General features: G+C 41.5%; 1 protein-coding gene across 1 annotated transcript in view; it reads right to left on the reverse strand.

Moving 5' to 3' along the window:
• Positions 1 to 21,311, reverse strand: part of SLC2A13 (solute carrier family 2 member 13) — a 326,327-nt gene that overhangs the window by 232,631 nt on the left and 72,385 nt on the right. Inside the window, exon 2 of the mRNA XM_084616563.1 lies at positions 18,803 to 18,962. Within this exon, the coding sequence (XP_084472689.1) occupies positions 18,803 to 18,962 (160 nt within the window). The remainder of the gene's footprint in view (positions 1 to 18,802; positions 18,963 to 21,311) is intronic.

Below are 21,311 nucleotides of genomic sequence, written 5' to 3' on the forward strand. Positions count from 1 at the left end.
TCAACATCCCCAACAGTTATTTTCTGGTCTGGGAATAAAGTCCCTTCCTGCAGCTTTTGAAACAGACCAGAGTTCCTGAAGATGCGAGCATCATGCACCTTTCCCGGCCATCCCACGTTGATGTTGGTGAAACATCCCTTGTGATCCACCAGAGCTTGCAGCACTATCGAAAAGTACCCCTTGCGGTTTATGTACTCGGCGGCTTGGTGCTCCGGTGCCAAGATAGGGATATGGGTTCCGTCTATAGCCCCACCACAGTTAGGGAATCCCATTGCAGCAAAGCCATCCACTATGACCTGCACATTTCCCAGGGTCACTACCCTTGATATCAGCAGATCTTTGATTGCGTGGGCTACTTGCGTCACAGCAGCCCCCACAGTAGATTTGCCCACTCCAAATTGATTCCCAACTGACCAGTAGCTGTCTGGCGTTGCAAGCTTCCACAGGGCTATCGCCACTCGCTTCTCAACTGTGAGGGCTGCTCTCATCTTGGTATTCATGCGCCTCAGGGCAGGGAAAAGCAAGTCACGAAGTTCCATGAAAGTGCCCTTACGCATGCAAAAGTTTCGCAGCCACTGGGAATCGTCCCACACCTGCAACACTATGCGGTCCCACCAGTCTGTGCTTGTTTCCCGAGCCCAGAATCGGCGTTCCACAGCATGAACCTGCCCCATTAGCACCATGATGCATGCATTGGCAGGGCCCATGCTTTCAGAGAAATCTGTGTCCATGTCCCGATCACTCACGTGACCGCGCTGACGTCGCCTCCTCGCCAGGTATCGCTTTGCCAGGTTCTGGTGCTGCATATACTGCTGGATAATGCGTGTGGTGTTTAATGTGCTCCTAATTGCCAAAGTGAGCTGAGCGGCCTCCATGCTTGCCTTGGTATGGCGTCCGCACAGAAAAAAGGCGCGGAACGATTGTCTGCCGTTGCTTTGACGGAGGGAGGGGCGACTGACGACACGGCTTACAGGGTTGGCTTCAGGGAGCTAAAAAACAACAAAGGGGGTGTCTGTGCATCAAGGAGTATTTCAGGCAGGACTTCACGGAGGGTTCCAATAAGAAACGGTGCACCTAAGTTATCGTTCTTATTGGAACAAGGAGGTTAGCCTGGCCTCTGATTGATACATGGCTAGATTTACCTCGCTGCACCTTCTCTGTGAGTGACTGCAGTGTGACCTAGAGGAATGAGTCCCCTAGACAGGGGAGGAGGCAAATGAGTACAAAACAAATCTGGTCTATTTCTTGTTTTGACCCACTCCATCTATCTTTTACATCTTTGGCTGGCAGCAGACGGTGCAGAAGGACTGCATGCCATTCACATCTCATGGCTGCTCGGCAGAAGATGGTACAGTACGACTGCTAGCCATCCTCATCTCTTGCCTGCCCGGCAGAAGATGGTACAATACGACTGCTAGCAGTCCGTATCGCCTGCCCGCTCACCATAAGACGGTTCAATAGGACTGACTGCAGGACTAAAGAGAATGACCTGGTCAAGTCACTCCAAATTCAGTCCCTGCGCCCATGTCTACCCAGGCGCTCCCAGCCGACGTGGCCAGGAGCACCTCGGATACGACGAGGACGACTACCAGTCGTATTGCACCGTCTGCTGCCAGAAGGCAATGGGTTGCTGCTACTGTGCAGCAAAGCCATACCGCGTCTGCCAGCACCCAGGAGAGATAGGGTGACGGTTACCTGAGCGGGCTCCATGCTTGCCGTGGTATGGTGTCTGCACAGGTAACTCAGGAAAAAAGGCGCGAAATGATTGTCTGCCCTTGCTTTCACGGAGGGAGGGAGGGAGGGAACGGGGGCCTGACGATACGTACCCAGAACCACCCGCGACAATGTTTTAGCCCCATCAGAGTGGTCCATTGTGACTGCTCTGGACAGCACTCTCAGATGCCCGATTGTTTGCCGTTGCTCTGACACCGGGAGGGGCGACTGAGGACACGGCTTCAGGGTTGGCTTCAGGGAGCTAAAATCAACAAAGGGGGTGGCTTTACATCAAGGAGTATTTCAGGTAGGACTTCACGGAGGGTTACAATAAGAAATGGTGCACCTAAGTTATTGTCCTTATTGGAACAAGAAGGTTAGCCTGGCCTCTGATTGATACATGGCTAGATTTACCTCGCTGCACCTTCTCTGTGAGTGACTGCAGTGTGACCTAGAAGAATGAGTCCCCTAGACAGGGGAGGAGGCAAATGAGTACAAAACAGATCTGGTCTATTTCTTGTTTTGACCCACTCCATCTATCTTTTACATCTTTGGCTGGCAGCAGACGGTGCAGAAGGACTGCATGCCATTCACATCTCATGGCTGCTCGGCAGAAGATGGTACAGTACGACTACTAGCAGTCCGTATCGCCTGCCCGCTCACCATAAGACGGTTCAATAGGACTGACTGCAGGACTAAAGAGAATGACCTGGTCAAGTCACTCCAAATTTAGTCCCTGCGCCCATGTCTGCCCAGGCGCTCCCAACCGACGTGGCCAGGAGCACCTCGGACATGACGATGACGGCTACCAGTCGTACTGTACCGTCTGCTGCCACAAGGCAAGGGGTTGCTGCTACTGTGTAGCAATGCCGTACCGCGTCTGCCAGCACCCAGGAGACATAGGGTGACGGTTACCTGAGCGGGCTCCATGCTTGCAGTGGTATGGCGTCTGCACAGGTAACTCAGGAAAAAAGGCGCGAAATGATTGTCTGCCCTTGCTTTCACGGAGGGAGGGAGGGAACGGGGGCCTGACGATATGTACCCAGAACCACCCGCGACAATGTTTTAGCCCCATCAGGCATTGGGATCTCAACCCAGAATTCCAATGGGCAGCGGAGACTGCTGGAACTGTGGGATAGCTACCCACAGTGCAACGCTCCGGAAGTTGACTCTAGCCTCGGTACTGTGGAAGCGCTCCGCCAAGTTAATGCACTTAGAGCATTTTCTGTGGGGACACACACACTCGAATATATAAAACAGATTTCTAAAAAACCGACTTCTATAAATTCGACCTTATTCCGTAGTGTAGACATACCCTTTGTCTATGTTACACAATTTTGTTGACAAAAGGAAGACAGTCTGTCTCTCCCAGCCCAGAAATGGAGGTAATTGGGCTAAGGGGAACTTACCAGAAGTGGCAATGAAAGATTAAGGTTTACGTAATATCAGAGGTGTGTAGCCTTTTGGTTAATTTAACCCTCTTCTCTGCTTGCTACATACCTTTTGGTGTACAAGGAAGAAGCTTGTTTTGGCATTCTCCAGTCCTCTGGGACTTTGTCCATTCTCCATGAGTTTTCAAAGATAGTCGCTCAAGGTTCTGAGATTGCTTCAGCTACTTCCTTAGGTACCCTACAGTGAATTTCATCAGGCCATGCCAACTTGAATACATCTAAATATTCTTTAACCTGTTCTTTACCCAGTTTTGGTTTGCATTCCTTCCCCCTTGGTGTTAATAGTAATAGTGTTCAGTATCTGGTCACAATTTACCTTTTTAGTGAAGACTGAAGCAAAACAGGCATTAAACTCCTCAGCCTTCTTGATGCCATCAATTATTAGCTCTCCCTTCCTGCTAAGCAGAGGGCCTACACTTTCCTTCACGTTTCTTTTACTCCTAATGTATTTATGAACCTCTTCTTATTGCCTTTTACATCCCTTGGTAGATGTAACTCATTTTGTGACCTAACCTTTCTGATTCGGTCCCTACCTGTTTGTACTGTTCCTTTGGTTTCCATTTTTTTAGGATAATAGACATATATATAAGATGTACAAGGTGCTCTCCCTACGCATAGGAAGACAGTCCCTGCTCTGAAAACCATTGTCTAAAAAAACAGTTGAGGAGTTATCTGCTTCCCCTTACTAGTTCCTAACCAAACAGTGGGAAATGCATGTTGGAGACTGAGGACATTTCCTACCAGAAAAGTGGAAAGGTACACAGATTCCCTTCTGATGAAACCCCAGACTGCCTTAACTCCCAGCAGCCAGAAAATCCTTGTGATGCCTGGACTAGTGATCTCTGTCTGTCCAAGCCAAGTCCATTTAAGGGGACCCAATCCCAGGTGTTAGGTAAATAGCCATTTGGCTCATAGTTAATATAGTTTTGGCACAAATACTAGTAAGGTAAATGTTTTTATAACACAAGCATTTAGAATCTGCCCAAAAATGTAAAAGGGAATTACTGGCAGAACATGAAACATCATAGGTTATTTTATCTTTTACTTTGGTTTAATAAATTTACAGAAGAAAACTGAAAGCAGATAACTGACACTTGAAGTAAATTGGAACGGTAATTTACACTTAAATAAGGTCACTGATCTGAGTTACATGCAACTGTACTTTGTTCTTCTGTCTGTTTGACTTAGAATTAAAAACAAAATCTCCCCAAACTGTAAAAGCTAATTCTTTAGATACTGACAGAGGTTTTCCAAACATGCCAATTCATTTATTTGCTGTGAATTGTAAGCTATGCAAAAAGTTTAATTTAGTTGCATAATTATATAAAAATACAGTCCAGATAAGAAGGCCTTCCATGCTCATCAGATATACATCCTCGGAGCATAATAAAGCCCTTCACATTTGCTGTTCATTTGTAACTTTTATTTTTTCCTCAAATAAGCAGTTAACTCTTCATTTAATCTTAAATAGAGCACAGGATCTGGCCCAAGATCCTATAATTATGTCACAAAGGTCACATAACTTCAGTCCCAGGTCAGCGGGGCTGGAGCTGTTGGTTGATGCAGGGCCTCTGCAGCTCCCAGCCCCTGTGGGCAGCAGTTGCTGGACCTTCCCTCCCCTCCTGCAGCAGGGCTCAGGCTCTCGTCCCCTGTCAGCCCCATTTTTCTAACAGTTATTTTTAGTAAAAGTCAGGGACAGGTCCATGGCTTCCATGAATTTGTGTTTATTGCCCGTGACAAAATCTTAACTATATCTTACTTGCTCAGTAATAGAGACCGAAATGCAATTAAATTCAACATCCTTGTGGAGGGGGAAACCAAAAAACCCAACCACTGTAGCATTTAACTTCAGAAAGGAGAACTACACAAAAATGAGGAAGCTAGAAAAGTGGAAATTTAATGGAACAGTCACAAGACTGACATGCTTGCAAGCTCATGGAAACGTTTTAAAAACTTCATAATAGAGGCTCAAACTATATGTGTATCCCAAATTTAAAAAAAACACAGCAAAGACACCAAAAATTGCCACCGTGGCTAAACAGAGCAAAAAAGGCGGTTAGAGACAAAAAGACATCCTTTACAAACTGGAAGTCAAACCCTACTGAGGAACATAGGAAGGAGCATAATCTCTAGCAAGTCAAATGTAAAAATATAATTCAGCAGCCAAAAAAGAATTTGAAGAGCAACTAGCAAAAAACCCCACAAAAACTAACAACGAAAAATGTTTTTAAGTACATCAGAAGCAAGAACCCTAGCAAACAAACAGGACGATCAAGGTTCCAAAGAAACACTTAAGGAAGAGAAGGAGTACTTGTGGCACCTTAGAAACTAACCAATTTATTTGAGCATAAGCTTTTGTGAGCTACAGCACACTGGCTGTTGCAGAGAAGCTACAGGAATTCTTTGCATCACTATTCACTGAATAGGCTATGAGGGAGATTCCCACACCCCTGAGCCATTGTTTTTAGGTGACAAATCTACGGAAACATCCCAGACTGAGGTGTCAATAGTGGAGGTTTTGGAACAAATTGATAAATTAAACAATAATAAGTCTCCAGAACCAGATAGTATTCACCTAAGAGTTGTGAAAGAATTCAGATATGAAATTGCAGATCTACTAACTGTGGTATGAGTCTATCGCTTAAATCAGCCTCTGTACCAGATGACTGGAGGATAGGTAATGTGAAGGCTCCAAAGGTAATCCTGGCAATTACAGGCTGGTAAGCCTACCATCAGTCCCAGGCAAATTGGTTGAAACTAAAGTAAAGAACAGAATGATCAGACACAGATGAACACCATATGTTGGGGAAGAGTCAACATGGTTTTTGTAAAGGGAAAACATGCTTCACCAATCTGTAACAATTCTTTGAGGTAGTCAACAAGGATGTGGACAAGGGTGATGCAGCTGATCTAGTATACTAGAACTTTCAGAAAGCTTTGGTGAGGTCCCTCAAAGGGTCTTAAGTAAACTGAGCAGTCATGAGTTAAGAGGGAAGATCCTCTCACAGATCTGTAGCTAGATACAGATAAAAGATAAGACACAAAGAGCAGGAATAAATGGTCATTTTTCACAGTGGACTGGGGTTAATAGCGGGGTTCCCTCAAGGAAATGTACTGGGACCAATGCTGTTCAAAGTATTCATAAATGATCAGTAAAACAGGGTGAACAGTAAGGTGCCAAATTTGCAGAGGATACAGAATTACTCAAGATAGTTAAGTCCTAAGCAGACTGCAAAGGGATCTCACCCTGGGGTGACTGGGCAGCAAAATGGAAAAAGTAATTCAAGTTGACAAGTGCAAAGTAATGCACATTGGAAAATATAATACAGCTATACATACACAAATAATGCGGTCTAAATTAGCTGTTACCATGCAAGAATCAGATCTTGGGAGTCATCATGGATAGTTCTCTGAAAACATCTGTTCAATGTACTGCAGCAGTCCAAAAAAGCTAACAATGTTAGGAACCATTAGGAAAGGGATAGATAATAGGACACAATATCAAAATGCCACTATATTGTACGCCCACACCTTAAACACTACATGCAGTTCTGGTCACCCCATCTCAGAAAAGATATATTAGAATTGGAAAAGGTATAGAGAAGGGCAGCAAAAGTGATTAGGGATATGGTGCAGCTTCCATGTGAGGAGAGATTAAAAGACTAGGGCTGTTTAGCTTGAAAAGGGGACAACTAAGGGGGGATATGATAGAGGTCTTTAAAATTATGAATGGTGTGAAGAAAGTAAGTGTTATCTACCCCTCCATTTAACACAAGAATTAGGGGTCCTCCGATGAAATTAATAGGCAACAAGTTTTAAAAAAACACATAAGGAAGTAGTTCACACAATGAACAGCCAACCTGTGGAATTCATTGCCAGGGGATGTTGTAAAGGACAAAAGTATAACTGGGTTAAAAAAAAAAAGAATTAGATACATTCATGGAGGACAGGTTCATCAATGGCTATTTATTCCTGGTGGAATTTTGCATTACTGCACGTGTTCAGAATTCATGGCCCCTGCAGATTTCTTTGATTACCTGCAGAAAAATGACTTCTGACGGGCAGGCAAAGGGAAGCCTCAAGAGCGGTCATGCGCCCACTCCCTGTCAGTGAAGACAGGTCGGTTTGGGCACCCAGAGCAGCCGGTAGAGATGTAAATCACTGCTTAGAGGGGGCTGGGTAGTCATGTGTGTGTGAGAGAGAGACACTCTGTCCCTTTCACTTGCTATTGCAGCATGCTTGGAGTGGAGGGTCAGGGCTTTGGAGTATTTCTGAAGATGTAGTTGTGGGGCAGGCTCTGTTACCTCAGACAGATGAGCATTTAGCAGCCTGCCTGCTTTGTGAATTGTTCCCATTATTTTTAGTGTATTCCCCCAAGAATATAAAACAGCTATAAAAACTTTAAGGCTCCTTTACATTGCCAAAGTGGTGTAAAGGAGCCTTATTGTTAGCACAGTATAGCCTTATAAATGCTGATGGTGTTTCAGTGATTCGAACTGGTCTAAATATTTGGACTGAAAAATTTTCCTATCAAAATGTGCTCCATAAACTGATTGCTACTGACCTTTTTGGAGATGGTCAGTAGCCAGTATAAATTGTGAGTTTGAGTCCCCAGCCCTCACTTGCTCAGTGTTGCATCATAGGCAACTGAAGAGCATATGGCTGCATATATTTGTTGACTAATAACTATAAGTAAAGGGTCAATACTAGCTACACTACTATTAGACAGAGGGGTTTTGGTGATTTCCTCCAATGCTCCTCACTCCCATTCTCCATACATTGTACTGTAATTTAAATACATTACCAAAATAATTGAAATTAGCTGGATTATATTGCATTACTTTGACCAAAACATAGGCAGACTTTTACAGAATTTTAAAATATTGTGTGCAGAATTTTTAATTTTTTGGTGTAGAATTTTAAAAAATATTGGTGCAGAATTCCCATAGGGGAGCTATTAAAAAAGATAGTTAATAGGATCCAACCCCATGTTTTGGGTCTCCCCTGCCTCTGACTACCAAAAGATGGGATTGGGATGACAAGGGATGGATCACTTGATAATTGCCCTGTTCTGTTAATTCCCTCTGAAGCATGTGGAACTGGCCATTGTTAGAAGACAGAATACAGGACTCGATGGACCATTGGTCTGACACAGTACAGCCATTTTTATGGTCTTAATTATTAAAGGATATTTAGTAAATTTAGTAAAGGACATCGGGTATTTAAATAACAAAAGTGCCCCATTCTTCAGTCACTTGTCAGACTCTGTCTACACCATTCAGATTAATCGGTGCACATATCCTTCTATTGGTGAGAAATACACTTGTATCCACAAAGTTTGCTCCACTTGATGTTTTTCTGGCCATAAATTCAAGCAAACTAGGTAAACTCCTACTGACGTCAAAGAGAGTCTGACCTAAATAGCAACTGCAGGAAGAGCCCCAATACTGTATCGAATAGTGCATCAGAGTTTCATTGCCAAATGACTTTTCTTCTATACGATTTTTTTTTTTTTACCAGTGTTATGTCAATGCGGTATACCGTTAGTGTATCTTGATTTAAAGCCAAATTTAAATAAGACACTCAGCCACATGGCCTAGACACCCAATAGGATGATTTGCTGTGGGGACTGGTTGCACTTGGTTTGCTGGTATTTTGGCCTTAAGTTTATTACTCCATGTTTCTACCTTTTCAGCTTTAAAACTGAGCACATTCCTTTCACATGTAAGCAAGATACACAATTCTAAAAATCTTCGTTTTTCTTGAAAAGTATTTTCCCACCAGCAATTTGAACAGCAGTCTGTAGCAGACTACAACTGCATTACAATGAAAAAGTTATCAAAACACATTCCCCTTATGATATGGGTGATACTTTGTTTTCATTTGAACTGAAATAACCAATATATTATAACTACTAAGTAGAATTACAAATGACCATATGTAAGGTCTGTGGAAACTGACTTAAAAATATTGTTCTTAGTGAAAATTGCTTTTGGTTCATTTGTGACCTTAAGTTCCAAGAGAAAAATACGATCCAAAATAAGAACATGTTAAAACTTTTTTTAAAAAAATCATGTGTTTGAATGTAGATTAGATAGATAGACATATAGATAAAAATGTAAGAAAAATTTAATTGAGCAAATGGCTTCCTAACCCATCTTTCTTCAGGTTAATAATGAAGCCTAACTTCCAAGAATATGTATGTACTGCTTCTAGATTAAATTTTTCCATGGTTCAAACTGCCCAAAATTTGGTAAACTATTTGTCCAGTAAATAAGCAGCAATTTCTCAACAGCAACTAACAGCAAAATATTCATTTTGCAAAAATCCCTCAGGCTGCTTCAAACAGACCTTTCAGATATCAAAATAACGCTTTAATTTTAATAATGTTTTAATTCTAGGAATAGAATGTTTAGGGGAGAAAAAGCAACATGCCATACTACAAAGCACATCTTCCATCTCCTCCTGCTGATGTTAAGAAATCTGCCCTGTAAAGCATTAGGACAGTAATACTTTTTTTTTAATAAAGCTGGTCAAAAAAAACACAAACCCCATCACACCCCACTTTCAATTAAACTTCTTCTCCATTGAAAAATTCCATTTTATCAAAACCAAAATGTTTTCTGGAAACACGTCAGTTTGGGCTAAAATGTCATCGAGGAGATTTCTCAGTAGAAGGATGGGATTTCTTATCAACATAAGACACACACACATGCCCTAAGTTCAGAACAACCAACAGACACTGGTGGTCAGGGGATTCACTGAGGATACGGGAGAGCCAGGTTCAGTCCCTGCTTCAAATTAGATGGAGAGATACTTAAATCTTAATTTGTGATGAGGAACAAAACAACAAAACTGTTCAAAAATTCTCCATGAAAAAACATGAGAAAGCCCAGAATAGCTAATAGTACGGTGGTTAGGTCACTCGCCTGGTATATGGTTTAATTCCTCTCTGCCTAATTTGGAGCATGGACTTGAGCCTGAGTCTTCCACATACCAGATGAGTGATCTAACCACAAGACTACAGGCAGTTCTGGTGTGGATGGTGTTCTCACTAATGTTTCTGAAAGGTCTCACTTTCATTCCACATAACACAACAGAAGAAGTGTTCTGATGCCAGCCTTACTTTTAAAGATTTTTTTTTTTTTACAAACATTGTTTATTGCACACCAATATTATTTCTATTTCATAAATGGAGAAACTGAAGCACAGGGGTTTATCAAAGGTGCCACAGGGAGTTTGTATTTCTAGTTCCCTTAAGATCTTCTGAAAATCCCAGCCTAAATAACTTCCATAACCACATAACAGCTCAGCAGCAGAACCACAAATAGCATCCAGCTCTAAAACAGCTGTTTGATTAGTCAAGTTTAGAAGATAATTAGGACTATTTAACTTCTCCATTCAAACAGTGAATGTTATTTTAAATGTGGCTGTTTTTATATTAGAGTCAATGTTACTGAACTCTCTCAACTTTCAAAACATTTGAAATGTAATGGACTAGATTAGTGGTTCCCAAAACTGTGGTACATGCATCACTGGGTTACGTGAGTTTGATGTTCCATCCATTCACTTCACCAATTTTTTAAGAAGGTGATAAGTGAACCAATAAAATCTGGTAGCCCCTGGACAACATAAAATATTGCTTTTGTTTTAGGGAAAGGGATAACAATGTACCTACACTCACTGTGATGTGAGAATCAGACATGTCAAGGAAACAGTCCAAATTCTATGAAGGTTCACTTTATCTTTTAAAAAGTAGGAGACAGACACTATTTTTGTTACAACTATTGGAATACAAAGGCAATATATTGGCAACAGGCAGGATCCCTGCTTCCTGAATACAATAGACACAAAGCTCTTGGTATGAACCGGTGAAAGCACTTAACTTTGTAGTTCTTATGCTATGTTTTTTCCTTACAATTCATTATGTATATGCAAAATTACATCAAAACAGGCTCAATGTACTTTGTTTTGCTTCAATAAATTTAGAAAATGCATGATAAAAAATGTTCCTAAATAGTAGCTATACATTTCTCAATAATAAGGCACTAATTACAGCAGGATTTGATTGAAGTGTGATTTGACCTGAGTGAAGATACAGAAAAAGCTTTTTTTAAAGAGCCTCTTCTGGTCTTGAGGATCTACGAGATGGAGCTCTAAGTAATTTAGATCAAGAAGCACATAGTGATACAATCTTAAATTCCCTGCACAGGAGACAAATGACAGCAAAATCTTCACCAAACCCACTGCTACCGATAGCTTTAGAACCTTAATACCCCCTATGTAGGGGATTAGACAGCAAACTCTTCTTTCTCTCTCCATCTCCTGCAGCCTCTTTCCCCATAGCAACAGTGATATGTTGATTCCAAAGTCTCTGGACTCAGACAGGGAATCATGTACTCTATGACATCTATGAGCGGCATTTCAAAATTACGTGCTTCCTTTCATAAAAGCATAGGGTGGCTTTGTAATTTACAATGTGATACTGTGCGTACAAATGGAGAATTAGGAGGCTGCAGACATCAGCAGAAATACTACCCAATACAGGAAGCTGGACACGATCCTCCCTTTCCCCCCACCCGGAAAACTACTAGTTTACAATGTGAAGAAATGTAAAAAGTAACCGTTTAACTTTAAAAAATAATTTCCAAGCAATCAAAAGTATGGAACACACAGTTAAGGGACCCAAAGAACCTCAGCTCTGCCCTCCTGCTCTGCTGTTAAGAGCTGGGGGTGTGAGTGGGGGGACCCAGTGATGAGAATATTGTATTGACCCAAAGTGTAATTTCTGTTGGGACTACAAAGATGAAATGCCTCGCTCCTAATCATGCAGCTCTTATATTGATTTTGGACTTATTTACGGTCATGCACTGTCCACAGAAAGACTTGTTACAAATTCCTGATTAGACAAATAGCATACTGATGGCAGTCATTTCATTCCCCATTCTTCATTAAAATTCCTGTACCACCAATTATGCAATGTGATCAGAGAGCTCAAGTATAGCCACATATGCATACCTCCTAGCCCAGTCCATGCAACTTATAATATTGATATGAAAACAGTAATGGTTAGGGTGACTAAAAAAACATCACATAAGAAACTTGGACATATAGTATAACGCTAAATTATAAAACCAACTCTCTCTGGTGCCCATATTTTTATAGTCCACCCACAAAATGTCAAACAAAGTGGCTTTTCTAAATGTGTTATGTTCTCATCTATGGCTACAGAGTTAAATGCCTTAGAAATTCATTTCAGGAGATTATCTAATTTGATCCAAAACTAAAGTAATGAAGAAGGGAAAACAGGAGTCCAGCATCACTACAGGGCCAGAAATAAGGCTGCTTGAGTACCTTAAATGTGCATTTTCATACTTTCAAATCTTTGGGTTTCTTTTCAGTTCAGCCTTAACTCTGAATTTCCTTACTTTGCAAGACTGCTTTCTTGCTAACTGCAATGTTTTTGTAAGGGTTTTTACCCTGGCATTAATTATTTTACTTGTTACCAAAACTGCAGCTTAAAGTGTTTTGTCTGGGATTCCGTGGTTTTGCGATTTTAACTTATTCTACTCTCTGTACACACATCTGCTACCCCCACCCCAGCCCTGTGGTGATTTCCTTCAAACCCTACCCAAAACAGTGCCCAGATATTTTGATGATGGACACCACAGAAGAACTTTGACAGTCGGTTCCTGGCTCCCACATTCTTTTCACACAGACACCAAAGCAGTCTTTTCCACTGCTCAGCTGCTCTTCTGGCACCGCAAGATGAGGTGTCCCCTTGGAACAGGGGCGGCCAACCTGCGGCTCTTCAGAAGCGAACATGCGGCTCCTTGGATAGGCACCGACTCCGGGGCTGGGGCTACAGGCGCCAACTTTCCAATGTGCCGGGGGGGGCTCACGGCTCAACCTCTGGCTCTGCCACAGGCCCTGCCCCCACTCTACCTCTTCCTGCCCCCTCCCCTGAGCCTGCCATGCCTTGTTCCTCTCCCTCCGCGCCTTCTATATGACACGACACAGCTGATTGGGAGGTGCAGGGAGGGAGGGGGAGGCGCTGATTGGCGGGGCTGGTGGGCAGGAAGCACTGGGAGCCGGAGGAGCTGCTGATGTATTACTGTGGCTCTTTGGCAATGTACACTGGTAAATTCTGGCTCCTTCTCAGGCTGACCTGCCTTAGAGTGAATTTCCAGATCTGGCAGGCTCAAATGACTCAGTACTGTTATTCTCAAGTGAAACAACACCCATCGATTAGGATAGTTTTTGGTTTTTGTTTCTTTTTTTACTGTAGATTACAGTGTGCTGTCCAAGAGCTATAGTACTTCAATCATCAAAAAAGAGGAGGGGGGATATATTTTGTACATATGAATATATTTGACACACAAAAACTAAACACATCATTAAGATTGTAAAGTTAAGCATTTGAAAGTTAGGAAAGGCCAGAATTAAGGTTGCCTGTGAAACCTTAATTCCGACCCCTGGGCATACGCATTGTGATAAAGTAAATATCACATACTATATTTCCCAGAGGACCCCTGCCTAATTCCATGCACAGGATAGACCATGCTAAGGGGATCAATCATGGTTGTGTATTGAAGGAGGTTGTCGTCAATAGGACCCCACCTAATTTTCTACAGAAATATTCATGTGTATTGAATAAGGCAGGGACTGCAGGGAAAGAAAAGTGGATCTCAGGATTAAAGCAGTTGAATTCTGCCCTTAAGAGCTGGATTCTCTACTCCTGCCACAGAGTTTCTACATAATGCTAAACAAGTCACATAAACCAACTTTTCACAGGTGGTCACTAACTGTATGTTCCTCATTTTTTGGGTGCCCAACTTGAGCCATCGGGGTGTAATTTGCATTAACTGAAGTCAAGAAGAGCTGTACTTTGAATATATAAAGTACTATGTAATCCTATTTACTCTGAAAAATAAGGCCTGCAGATCTCAAAATTTGGCACCCAAAATAAGTGGATGTTTTTTACCTTAACCTTTCTGTGCCTCGGTTCTCCATCTGTAAAATGAATGCCCCCTCATTTCACAGGAGTGTTGTGACGAGAAATGTATTAATATTTGTGAGACACTATAACGATGAGCACCATAGAAGAGACTGTGAGGAAATTAACAGTTCTGCCTTCAGGGCTGAGTTTGACTAGCGTACAGTAATTAAGGCATGGTATTACACACTGATCAGTGAGGAGACAACAGAACGCTGTGAATAGCTGCTTACTAAACGAGCACTGTCAACCCTGTGACCTGAATAAAGCAGGGGTCCTGTGGATTACATTATTAAAGATTATTCATAAGGCACACAAGGAGGCTGAATTAAGGTTGGACAATGTATTTTTTCCCTCGCTTCATTTTGTGAAAAGGCTGAATTGTTTTGGCTGAAATGAAAAGAAAAAAAAAAATTCTGCCTGAGGCAGACACTTTGCATGGAAATTTCAGTCCAAACAGTTAGTTTTGGCAAAGTTAAAAGCAGCTGAAAACAGGTTCTTATAATGAGAAGTTTGGGGCAACCTTAATAATAGGTAATGTTTAGCCTGCCTATAAATTTATTGCTCTATATGTATATCCTATCCCTCCTCCATACCTAGGTATACTTGCAATATTGCACTCTTAAAACGTAATCCAATATTGTGACAACGATCACTGTTTCATGCTCAGATGTAACTGTGATCAGTCAAGAGACTTAGAAAGAAATGCTTTATACCAGTAAAAGGCCTTTCTGTTCCTTTATACACTAGTATTTAGGTGAAGGGAAAGGATTCCTTTGCTGACTTTTGAAATCTGTATTTAAATGACAATTAGTAAAGCTCCACAGTGATATAATTGAAAAGCTATGAAATACAGACACAAACAGTCTAGGTGTCCATTCTTTTGAAGACTCTGCAATCAATGCACCCCTATTCCGCAACAGAAGTTTCTAAGGAACCCCCCACTTGCTTAAAAAAGTTCCTAAAGATTAGAATGATCTTTTAATGGGTAGTCAATTTTAATTATCCTACGTGAACACATTTATAAGTCACCTTTTAAAAAGAAAGCCAGAGTTATAATGCATTAAGCTAAGAATTTAATACATTCTGTTTGTATACATCATTTCTATTTTACTCTTTTGAAATATACAGCCCTTTAGGAAGGACACTCAATCAAAGCTCAATGGACTAAAACTAAAAGAGAAACTCAATCCAGAAAGTGGAACAAAAAATATTAGCTAACATATTCTCAATCCACAGTTTAAACAGAATGCTGCCCTTGAGTACAATGACATCCAATTCTCAATAGATAACTATTGCTCAAACAAGACTATTAGGCATACGTTCAAATGTAATCTTTAAAGTGCCACAGTTATTTGGAGACTGCCTTTTTAAGGAGTCAATATTTACTTTAATATATTTTAAATGCAAGAGGCTAGCTGGCTTCATTATAGTAGAGCAGCAGCGCCACTATAGCTAAGGTTGTGCCATGACCTCTGTTTAAAGGTATTCTAAATCCTCTAAAATAGTCAGATTTCTGAAGCACTCAGAGGAGAGGAAAGTGATCAGGAACAGTCAGCATGGATTCACCAAGGGCAAGTCATGCCTGACTAATCTAATTGCCTTCTATGACGAGATAACTGGCTCTGTGGATGAAGGGAAAGCAGTGGACATGTTGTTCCTTAACTTTAGCAAAGCTTTTGACACAGTCTCCCACAGTATTCTTGCCAGCAAGTTAAAGAAGCATGGGCTGGATGAATGGACTATAAGGTGGATAGAAAGTTGGCTAGTTTGTCGGACTCAATGGTTAGTGATCAATGGCTCCATGTCTAGTTGGCAGCCAGTAGCAAGTGGAGTGCCCCAAGGGTTGGTCCTCGGGCCGGTTTTGTTCAAGATCTTCATAAATGATCTGGAAGATGGTGTGGATTGCACCCTCAGCAAGTTTGCAGATGACACTAAACTGGGAGGAGAGGTAGATATGCTGGAGGGTAGGGATAGGATACAGAGGGACCTAGACAAATTAGAGGATTGGGCCAAAAGAAATCTGATGAGGTTCAACAAGGACAAGTGCAGAGTCCTGCACTTAGGACAGAAGAATCCCATGCACCACTACAGACTAGGGACCGAATGGCTAGGCAGCAGTTCTGAAGAAAAGGACCTAGGGGTAACAGTGGCCAAGAAGCTGGATATGTGTCAACAGTGTGCCCTTGTTGCCAAGAAGGCCAATGGCATTTTGGGATGTATAAGTAGGGGCATTGCCAGCAGATCGAGGGATGTGATCGTTCCCCTCTATTCAACATTGGTGAGGCCTCATCTGGAGTACTGTGTCCAGTTTTGGGCCCCACACTACAAGAAGGATGTGGATAAATTGGAGAGAGTCCAGCGAAGGGCAACAAAAATTATTAGGGTCTGGAACGCATGACTTATGAGGAGAGGCTGAGGGAACTGGGATTGTTTAGTCTGCGGAAGAGAAGAATGAGGGGGGATTTGATAGCTGCTTTCAACTACCTGAAAGGGGATTCCACAGAGGATGGATCTAGACTGTTCTCAGTGGTAGCTGATGACAGAACAAGGAGTAATGGTCTCAATTTGCAGTGGGGGAGATTTAGGTTGGATATTAGGAAAAACTTTTTCACTAGGAGGGTGGTGAAGCACTGGAATGCGTTACCTAGGGAGGTGGTGAAATCTCCTTCCTTAGATATTTTTAAGGTCAGGCTTGACAAAGCCTTGGCTGGGATGATTTAGTTGGGGATTGGTCCTGCTTTGAGCAGGGGGCTGGACTAGATGACCTCCTGAGGTCCCTTCCAACCATGATATTATATGATTTCTTTGAAATTTGGGTATGCCTCAGAAGTGTGCCTGGTAAAGTTAGTAACCCAAATGTGAATCAGTAGAGCCAGGGGATCAGAAAAACAGCCTTTTTTTAAAATGTTTTTAGGTGGGATTTTTTTGCCTGAATTAGAGATTAAACTATTGATGTGAAGCAGATCAAAAAGGTCTCAATCTGTCGCATTTTACTCAAGGTAGTGCATGGCACCCACAGAATCCTCATGGGGCCCAAATTGAAAAGAGTATTTAAGAAAACTTACATATTTTACCCTGTGCATGGATCAATACAGAAAAATGGCTAGAGGGTTTCCATTCCCACTATTTATATAAAACAGGAAGAATGGAAACCCTATAGCACATAGCTTTAAAATTTACTCTTGGAAGTGCTCTGAAATCCAAACAATACAATTAATCATTTGAAGTTTGGTGTGCCCTTTGGGGGTGCGGCATAGCATTAATTATTAAAATTTGGGGTCAATTGACTGAGAGGTTCCCAAGTTACAAACCCACCCCACCCTATCCAAAAAAAAAGTCTTCTTCCGATACCTTGTACTGTTAAACTGAGGCTACTAATGACTGGAGGAGTCACAGACCTCACTGATGGCTGTGAATTTACCCTTCAATTAACCTACGGTTAAATTAACCTCAAATCCCCACCTAAAACAAAAGGAGTTTTGGACAGAGTGGCTGGAGATTACTACAATTTATGAGTCCTGGGTGGCAATTTTATTTTGGAGGAGAATAAAGTATTTGGGGGGAGAATTTAGACATATGAATGCTTCTGGGGAGATCAGGAGTATTGGGGCAGGGCAGTAGGGGAATGCAAACTATCAAAATAGTTTTGTTTTATAAACATGAATTATGGTAGCTATCAACAATTTAGAATTCTTTCATTTATCTATCTAGTTCAGTGATCCCTGAACTTTTCACGTCGTCCTCCTCCTGACATATTATTGTTATGGCTAGAAATACTAGACCTGTTTTGAGATAATGATAAATTTGTTGAAATTAGAAGAATAGATGACCCAATAGAGGTTATTATGCTGACTCATTAGGAGTCACTATAAGGTTATGCGTTTTATTAAAGTTAGCTATAAAAGATTAGGTAAAAGTAAATAACGGAGTAGTCCAAGGAAGCTTTTCTCAGAGCAAGGAACTGACATCTAAACTCCCCATCAGTTAGACAGAAAGAGGGCTCCTGGAAGTCCGACTGGTGATTATTCAAAACCATCTCAGACTGTAGGTAACTATAGCTGGGAAGTCCCAAACTATTGCTTATGTCTGTGTGTGTTTAATATCTAATAAATTGTAGTTTTAGATAAGAGCACATTTGCTCGTATTAATCATTTTATCAGACACAATAGCTGTGTTCCCACTGATTTATTCCTGATACCGCCTGGAGCGAAACAGTTAAGCTACCACTGTTTTGGGTTCTGAAAACCCAGAGTAACACCAGAGGCTGGGGGGGGGGGGGGCAGGGGGAGTGTGGACTGGGGTAAGGGGGCAGAGGCTAGGGCCAGAGCTGTGGCCAGGCCGAAAACCAGGGGCTGAGGTCAGGGCTGCAGCTAGGGGCAGAAGCAAGGCCAGCAGCTGGGGCCCGGGGGTGGGGGACGGGCTAGGACTGGAACAGCATTGGGGGCAGAGCAGGGCTGTGTGGCACTCCCTCCCTGCCCCCCTGTGGGGCTGGCCAAGACCCCGCCGCATCCCCTCCCCCCATATTGTTCCTCCATGGCCCCACAGGGAGGCGCACGCCACAGTTTGGGGACCACTGATCTAGTTCCTTCCCAAGTCATGACAACGCTATTTTCACTTTTAAATGTAAGAATTTACAAACCTCCATCCATCCTTTGAGAGGTAGCTGAAGGCTCCATCAACAACACTCGCAAAGAACTGCCCTCCTGTGATGAAGAGAGTATTAATGGTAACTAATCTGCCTCTTAAGTGGGGTGGAGCGACCTCTGCGATGTATACTGGTACTGTCATGGAAGCCACACCTACAAGAAAAAAGTGATGGATTAAATTTACACAGCTGTACACAACATTCTCTGTAGTCATGAAGCATTAAAGTACAGTATATAATAAATGTGACAACAAATTGTAAGCACTTGATTGCTGAGTTCCAACGGAGAAAACTAACAGCAGCATTTTGTTGCACTGCTAATAAGCGCTAGAGAACAGTTATCTGAAGCAGATGGACACAGGTATTCGGAAGTAATAATAATTACCATGTTTGTGAATATTCACAGATTCACAATACATAAAGGAATTTAAAAAGAGTCTGGCATCATGAAACAAATCACAGATTTTTAAGCAAAAATCATCTAAGGTGAACTAAAGATAACCCTAAAATATAAGCAAATATATTTATAGTTTCAGTTCAAGAGAAAACAAGCAGGTACAGTACCACATGAAACTGAATTGGAGTGCAACAGAGTCATACATTTATAATCTAAATTGATACATGACAACCATTAGCAAAGTATTGAAAGCTTCGATTAACACATAGGGCCTGATGCTGTGCAGCCACAGCTCTCCCTGGCTTCAAATGAAACTGAGTGCTCTCCACTTCTGGAAAAAATCACCGCCATTCCCCTTATGGGTGGGGAATTTCATTTATGTTTAACAGAATTTAAGATTCATTGTACAACTGCTTTCTGAGCTTTAGCTATCTCATATGGAATAAAGAGAAAGTTCTGTCTGGATTTAAATTTATAAGGTGCAATTCAGACCATTGCAATGAAAAATGTTAGCCAAAATACCCAACCTTGTATTTCTGATAATACATGGTCATCTCTTGCCCTATCATAATGTATCTAATGGTTCCCATGAATTAGGGAACGCTTCCAAACAAATAATTTGGAATAAGAGATCTAAAACATTTTTTTAAAGTTGAAAAACATGTATAAAAAAGGAACTTCATGGCATATCAACAGCAGATCTGTGTATCGTACATAATCAGAAATTCTGAATATGCCACGCAAATTTATGGTGTAGTTTCCAAGGAACATAAAAGTACTTTCTGGCAGAAAGAAACAACCAGTGACAGCTAGTGGCTCTAGGTTATGTATGGTTTATTAAAATTAAAGATACTTTTGGGACAGGGGAGAGAAGGGGAATATTTCTATTGAAGCTTGTTTAAATGGAGCACAGTGAAATACACTATGCGGGTACAGAATAAACTGTGTCCAAAGGCAAAGCTCCACTCTGAACCGGTGGCTGAGCCTTTTGATGAGGTCACAGCCATGCACTATGTCTCATTAGCACACAGATGGCACCTCATCACCAAAATTTAACATAAAATTCCTACAGCCATTGTAATTACTTTGTCTCATTTTCCTCTTCCCTCCTTTTGGCAGTGCTTAAGGAGCAGTCAGGTTGCTTTTATAGATTAGCTATTTAAAACTGAATTAGAAGAGGTTTCAGAGTTCCCAGCTGAGCTAAACAAAGAGTCTATGTCATCACATACACCATATTCAAGGTAGATTGCAGGGCTGCTACTAGCAGGTTCAGCTGTACCAGATATGGACTGGCCACAGAGCTTCTCTCTCAGAGCAATAAACACCAAATGTGTTCACTATAAGATCCTTTAATGTACTGCCAGGTATACCTGTTGTATGCTCAGATAAGGTATGTTATACATGGTGCCATCTAGTGACTAAACAATAGAATACGAATTAATATCCCATTACATCTCCCCCCTAAAGTTTTACATTCTAACTATTTACAACATTTTACAAAATATACACTATCATGCTATCTTTAAAGTTCAGTACAGATCAGTCTTAAGTATCTCTGAATCATACAGTTATCCAATTACATGACCTGGATGTGTAAAATCTTGGTCATCTGACTGTCCATTAGTTGGTTTGGAATCTTTAAATCATTTAAATCTTTAAATCATTCAGATTATTCTGAATCTGCCATCTGTATAGTTTGCTCTGTTGATTGTTCTTTGTAAGGAACAAACTATAGATGTCAGTTTCTGTTGAACTTGCCACTCTCAATCACATGATCTGGGCGATGAATTCTTTTCATAAGAGCTGAGTTCATCCTTTTTCTCCATACAGTTTGACACAAAACACAGTCACCAGGTTCTAGAATCAGCAGTTCTTTAGCTGAGTGACATCTGTCATAAAAGCATTCATAAGCTTTTTTTGCCTTTTTATCTGATTTGGCTACTCTTTTCATGTGCGGTCACTTCAGAGATTAGAAAAGAATTTCATTGGAATAGTTGTCCTCCCATCTGGATTTCTGCTGGGCTTTATCCACTAGCTGCTACAGTGTTATCTGTAGCTCAGAAGAACAAGGAATGGCTCTTTCTAACGTAGGATTTTCTTGGCTGT

This window comes from Lepidochelys olivacea, assembly GCF_965140295.1.
Source record: "Lepidochelys olivacea isolate rLepOli2 genome assembly, chromosome: 1".
Lineage (NCBI taxonomy): Eukaryota > Metazoa > Chordata > Testudines > Cheloniidae > Lepidochelys > Lepidochelys olivacea.